The 6,121-nt window shown below is 65.8% G+C and overlaps 2 protein-coding genes across 4 annotated transcripts in view; one reads left to right on the forward strand and one right to left on the reverse strand.

Annotated features, from left to right (window-relative positions):
* The window catches only part of MMEL1 (membrane metalloendopeptidase like 1), a 41,575-nt gene extending 41,273 nt beyond the window's left edge, over nucleotides 1–302 (forward strand). Inside the window, exons 22-23 of the mRNA XM_059064804.1 lie at nucleotides 54–130; nucleotides 203–302. Coding sequence (XP_058920787.1) covers nucleotides 54–130; nucleotides 203–302 — 177 coding nt within the window. The remainder of the gene's footprint in view (nucleotides 1–53; nucleotides 131–202) is intronic.
* A 1,447-nt stretch (nucleotides 303–1,749) lies between these two features.
* Nucleotides 1,750–4,852, reverse strand: PRXL2B (peroxiredoxin like 2B). Of its 3 annotated transcripts, none has more exons than XR_010838560.1 (7): nucleotides 4,704–4,852; nucleotides 4,279–4,483; nucleotides 3,578–3,629; nucleotides 2,963–3,026; nucleotides 2,802–2,877; nucleotides 2,408–2,494; nucleotides 1,750–1,923 (listed from the first exon to the last, which is right to left on the reverse strand). XR_010838560.1 is itself a non-coding variant. In XM_059065357.2 (7 exons), the coding sequence occupies exons 1-7, from the start codon at nucleotides 4,764–4,766 to the stop codon at nucleotides 1,897–1,899; spliced, it is 606 nt and encodes a 201-aa protein (XP_058921340.1). In that variant the 5' UTR covers nucleotides 4,767–4,852; the 3' UTR covers nucleotides 1,750–1,896. The 3 variants fall into 3 exon arrangements, 2 of the variants coding, with proteins under 2 accessions (XP_058921340.1, XP_066879027.1); XM_059065357.2 differs by having other exon boundaries at nucleotides 2,408–2,526; XM_067022926.1 differs by lacking the exon at nucleotides 2,802–2,877 and having other exon boundaries at nucleotides 2,408–2,526.
* Between the last annotated feature and the right edge of the window lie 1,269 nt (nucleotides 4,853–6,121).

Raw genomic sequence — 6,121 nt, forward strand, 5'->3', positions numbered from 1 at the left:
ATCCCCCTGCCCCTCCTCCAAGTCCCGCAGCCACGCCCCTCATGCACCCACAGGTGTGGTGCGGGTCCTACCGGCCCGAGTTCGCCATCCAGTCCATCAGGACTGACGTCCACAGCCCCCTGAAGTACAGGCAAGTGGCCCCCGTGCCCCCGCGCCCCGCGCCCGGGCCGGCGCCGTCTCAGCCTCCTCCGTCCACCCGCAGGGTGCTGGGCTCGCTGCAGAACCTGGCCGCCTTCGCGGACGCGTTCCACTGCGCGCGGGGCTCCCCCATGCACCCGAAGGTGCGATGCCGCGTCTGGTAGCCGAGACCGAGCAGCGCTGCGCGGCCCACGCCCGCCCGCCGACCCGAGGTGTCCCGTCCGCGCGGAGACGGTGCTGCCGGCGGGGACCCGGCGTGCGCCCCGCTCCTGGCGGCCGACACACCCGCGCCCGACCCACCCACGCCGCGCCCCGCCTCTGCGCCCGGCCTGGAGCGCCCCCCGGGCCTGAGCCCCCTCCGCGCCCGCCCGAGAGGATCTACACCGCCCACCACCGCAGCCCTGTAGACACGGTTATCGGTCTTCCGCCCACTCTCCAAAGTGCGTCCTCCCCAGATGTCCGGGAGCTTCGGACGTGAGCTAAGTAAACGCTTTAAAGCAGTCGGCGGCCTTGTCTGTGTAGCAGGGCCCGGGGCCGGCCCGTCGGGGCGACAGAACCTGAGGAAGTGCCCCCACTGTCCCGCTGCACCTGCCGCTGACCGCTGGCGGCCAAGCGAGGCAACGGTAGGGCGCTCCCGACAATCTCCCCAGGGTCTCTGCGCTGGGAGCACAGCAATGACCACACGCCCCCAAATGCCCGCCCTCGGGGATGACGGTTCAGGTAGGGAGAGGGGCTCCCGACCCAGGAAGGAGCTGAGTCCCAGGAGAGGGGTGGGGGGATCCGAGCTGCAGCCCAGAATCTGGATGTTGGGTTTTGTGTAACCGGAAGCCAGTGAGGGGTTAAACCTTGTCACCTGCCCTGAGTTTTTAAATGACCACAGAGAGGCTCTGTTGGGGGCCGGGGATGCTGGGACGCCAGCCAGGAGGCCCCTGTGGTTGTCCAGGCCTGGACCAGGGGGCATGGAGGGTGCTGAGAAAGTCATCTGAACTCAGACGAGAGAGCTCCTGGCGGCGCAGGACAGGAGTTCTGCTCTAGACCTGTTAGGTTTGAGGTGCTTGTCACCTCCCCACCTCGTGACAGGGGCATCGGGACATTTCCCCCCAGGCTACCCCCACCCCCAGCGGGGCGCACATATGACAAGTCCCCCGTGAGTAAAGGAGCTGCTGGCAGAGCAGCCCTTTCCCTAAAAGTCCCCGACTGTCCACCAGACTCCAGCGGGTGGAATGGAAACCATCTCCTCCCTGGAAACCCAGTTAGCTCCCACTGGACGTGAGCTCTGACCCTCACCCCTCCAGGCCAGGCTCCCGCCTGGGGCTTGAGGACTTTCCTCTCTATCAGACGGAGCCCATCCCACCCTCGTCTCCCACACCCTGGACCTGTTCTCAGACCCCTGACCCACATGTGCCAAAGGCCTGAGGTCTCCAGGGAGGCTGCAGGGGCGCGTCCACCACCACCAACCCACCGGGGAAAGCGACTGTGCTAGCGGGGAAGGTGATGCCTCGGGATGCGTGACCGCCCCGCTGGCCTGGATGAAACCAAGAGCGATCAAGGCCGGGGTGGCCAGGGCCGCCAAGGACGCAAGATTCATTCAGAGGCAATGAAGAAACACTGTCCAGAAACTGCAGTTTAATGCTCATCGCTGCCTGCAGACCAGGCAGAGTTCAGCCCCAGCCCAGAGATTCTGGAATTCGTTCACATCCAACTCCCAGTGTGCCCAGGGCAAGAGACGCAGCCCAGATCCTTGGAGACACGGGGCCTTCACCTTGAGCACGCCTCCTCATCACACTGCGGAGCCAGCAGAGGCCCCATCAGCCTGGCCACACTCCCTGGGGCCAAGAGCAGCTGATCCCACCCTCCAGGGGTCTGTGGCCCAGGGAGAAGGAGTGTGCTGGACGGTCCCCTCCATTCGGGGCACAGGAGGTGGGCCACCAGCACCGTGCTAAACTAACGTGGGCGACGGCCACCTGGGACAAGCCCCAGCCCTGCCAGGCTGAGAGGACGGGCCCCTCCTCTGCCTCGCAGCCTCTGACCAGCCCCTTGTCCCCTGGAGAGTGCCCTGCTATGCCTGCCCGTCTGGCCACCCTGCCCCTGGCCCGTCACTGCAGGGTGGGGTGGCAGCGACATCCTGGGGCTGATGTGAGCCCAGAATCACCTAAAGCCAGCAAGGTCCAGCTCAACATCTGGCCACAGCAAGTGTTCAACCCAGGGGAGTTGGCGGGGGGGGGGGGGGGCATTCTTACCGCAGTGCCCGCCCCAGGCCTGGACTCACCTTGGGCGGCTCACTGGTACAGACCTCCGCAGAGATGCCCAGGGCCTGCAGGATGCTCTCCTGGGGGGCGTAGTCACCTGGAGACTTCTGGACAAAGTGTAGCAGCACTTTGTCACCACCTGCAGCCGGTGGGGGGCGGGGTCGTCAGGGTGCCCCTGTGTGGCCACTTACCCCACCTGGTTACTGAGATGAGTGAGCTGTTCTGGCCACAGCCCGCCCAGCTAGGATGACACTCAAAGCTGGGCCACTCCACCAAGGGGGTAACTGTGCCCAGATCAATAAGCCGGAGGGAGGGAGGGTCAGGGCAGGGTCAAGTTCATCAAGAACTTCCCACCTGAGTATGTGGCCCTGCACCCCCGACCCCGTGACCATGCGGTGGCCCCTGATGGCCCACCTCTGGCCACCACCAGCAGCCCTCCGCTCTGCAGCAGATCCCCGGAGAGATTCCCCTGGATGCCGACAGCCTTGGCCTGCGGGGAGGGGAGCAGGCCCAGGTCAGTCCTAGACAGAAGCACCTACACCTGAGCGTCCCACACGACCTTGGCCGTCACAAACCTTGGCGGCCACGTCACGAACAGGCTTCCCCAGGGCGGCCGGCAGAATGCTCAAGCTGTTGTACCTGCCAAGACACAGCCGGCTTGTCCAGGCCCTGACTCTTCACCAAAGACTGAGCCCCAGAGCCCGCCCCCAGTCTCTGCACAGACCACTTCTGACGAGCAGGCCCCGGCCCATCTCACCAGGGGCTCAGGAGGCACGGGGCAGCCAGGCCAGCAGCCGGCCCAGCCAGGAGCGGCTGCCAGAGCCACGGGGCACCCAGCCTGTGGGCTGGCAGGCCTGGGGCCCCACAGCGGGTGTGGGGAGTATGGACTGGGTGAGCGCAGGGGTTCTGGCTCAGCTGGCACTGCCAATCAGAGGAGGCAGCCAGCCGGTGGCAGATGCACCCGAGGTGGCTAGGGTGGCCCCTGACTGGGGTGCTAGGCCCAGGTGCCCTCTGCAGCCAGTTGTGGGGAGAAGCCTAACCTACAGCCCATAATAGACACTTGGCACCCAAAAGAGAGCCCGGCAGGGCTGGCTGGAGCAGTGGGTGCCCCCAGAGCCCGCTTGGCCGGGGAGAGGGGGGAGGGGAGAAGAGGAAGAAGGGAGCGGTGAAGCCCCGAGCCCCCAGCTCACCGCTTGAAGCCCAGCTCCTTGTAAAACTGCTTGCTCTCATCCAGGTAGAGCTCTGAAAAGCAGAGGCCACAGGTGGGTGCCCCAGGCCCACCTGCCCCCCTGGCTCACGCTTCTGCATCCGGCCTTCCGTCCACCCTTGATACCCAGCTCGCCCACCGAGGACGAGGAGGGGCAAAGCAAGGCTGACTGTCCCCATTGTTAGAGGAAAGGCAGAGGCCCAGAGGTACAGGTGGAAAGGGAGAAGCAGGACCTGTCCGGACTCTGCCACTGGGCCCAGGGCTCTGTGAGGGGAGGGGTCCAGCGGCGTGGGTCGGGAGGCAGCGCAGCCTGGGCTCTGGTCCCAGATACTCCTTGGGGAAAGCAACTGGGGAAGTTCAGGATCTGGCTCCTGGGGTGGCGAGGAACTGGCTGCTGACCCAGTAAAGACCTTTGCCCTGGATTGCAGGCCAGAGTCACAACTGAGCCCTCCACAGTGGGAAGAACATCTTATCTGGGGCAGGCGGGTAGAGGCCACAGCCAGGGAGGGGAGGGGGGGGGACACAGGAGCCTATCAAGGCCGCTCCTGGAGAAAGAAGGGCCTAGGCTGGGCAAGAAGGAGGCAGCGAATGCCCTGAGTTTGAGGAGGGGTCTCAGGGCGGGTTGGGCATTTGGGGGCGGGGGGCGGGGTGCTGCAGGGGGAGGAGGGTGGGGAGTGCAGGCACCTCCCGCGAAGTAGCCACCGTCCAGGAACTCCTGCAGGCCCAGGGCCTCGGGCCCCACGCCCACCAGGCGCACGCCGTGCTGGTCCAGGAGCCCCTTCAGGCTGCTGAGGTCCCGGGCGATCCAGCGACACACCATGCAGCCGAAGCGCCGCAGGCCGGCCACCACGCACGCCTGCTCCTGCCACAGGCTCCGCAGCTCCACGGCCTGCGCCGGGTCGGGTGAGGGGCGCTGCCGGGCCACCGCCCGTGCGCACGTCCTCACCCCCGGCCCCGCTCCCGCGCCCCATGCCCCCGGCCAGCGCCGCGCACGCCCAGCCTGCGCGCCCAGCCTGCGCCCCCAGCTCCGCCCTGTGCCCCGGCGCCGGCCTCGGATGCCGCTGCCAGGTGCCGGGCGCACACACCACCCTGAGCCCGTCCAGCCTCACCTCCCCGGTCACCGCGTGCTTCAGCACACACGCGCCCACGCGGGCAAGGTCCACCGTGCTCATGGCGGCTGCCGCCCCGGATCCCAGCAGCAAGCCCGCTCTCCAGCAGTCCACTCAGGCTTCAGTCCTGCGCGCGGTCTAGCTCCGCCCCGGACACGCCCCCAGACGGCCGCCCCGGCCCGACCCCTCCGCGCTGGCCCCGGCCCCGGCCCCGGCCCCGCCTACCGCAGCTGCCCGTAAGCAAAGTAGGCTCCCCGGCACGCATTTTGTATATGCATGAGCCCGTCAGCCAATGGCGTCGCCGGTAGTGGGCGGAGCTTGGCGTCCGGGCTGCAGGCACGCGGTGCGCCTGCGCAGAGTGCCGCGCCCGGCCGGGGGCGGGGTCAGTCGTGGAGTGCGGGGTGAAAAGCGACAGAGCTGTGGGGGTCCCGGGGTTCCGGCGGGGGTCCCATCTGGTGGAGGAGTCCAAGGGCTTTTCCCTTGGTCTTGTTTCATCTTGAAAATCCATGAGAATGCAGCGTTTTCTCAGTTACACGTCCGTGTTGGCTTTAATCATAAAATACTGTCAATTTCATGCCAGCTAAATATCTGCCTTTAACCCCCAAACTTTGGGTGAAAGGGACCCGAAAGGGATAACAGCAGTTTACTAGGTGCCTTGCGAATTTGTCTTGTTTTTTCCCCGCGACAGCCCTCTGACACCTTTCAGTGTCACCCAATCTTACCGATGAGGGCCCTTGTCACAGAGGCTGAGGGGACGGCGGGGTCCCACCTGGGCATGGCCCGCAACCCCCCCTCCGAGGGTCTGCGGTTCCTGGCACTCGGCCTCACTCCCCAGGGCCCACAGACAGCTCCAGGCCCTGGACAAGGCTGGAGAATGAAGGGGCAGCAAGCAGCCTGCCCTGGGTTTGGGGAGGGGGGAGTCCCCCTCTTGATACCACACTGTATTCCACAGGACCTCCCAAGAGAGAGGGGAAAAAGTGAGACCCAAGGGGGTGCTGCTGCCTCCTTAGCCTGCCCTTGGGCCTGGGAGGATGAGGGTGCTGGGAGTGGCTGAAGGTCCAGGCTGCAAAACCAAGTTACTATGCCAAAAAGAGAAGGATTTCAGTTTCTGGGTCTGGAAGGCAGAAAGCGCAGGCCGTGCAGAAGCTAGTAGCAGCAGGGGCTCCTTTGCGCAGCAGGGAAGGAGAAACAAGGGGAAAATGCCCCAGTTCCCAAACCCAGCAGCGCAGCCCCGGGGGCCGGGGTACCTCCTGGATCTCTGTGAGCATCAGGCATCCCTGTGCCATGTGTGCGGCTCCACATCCCGCCTCTCCTCCCTCCAAAGTGCGGCAACCCTTCTGAGTTGGAAGCAAACCCTGGGAGCAGCAGCACATCACGTGACATGTTCCTCCTGGAGCGTTTCTCTTGTGGTTCTCATC

This window comes from Kogia breviceps, chromosome 1 (assembly GCF_026419965.1).
Source record: "Kogia breviceps isolate mKogBre1 chromosome 1, mKogBre1 haplotype 1, whole genome shotgun sequence".
NCBI classification, from domain to species: domain Eukaryota; kingdom Metazoa; phylum Chordata; class Mammalia; order Artiodactyla; family Physeteridae; genus Kogia; species Kogia breviceps.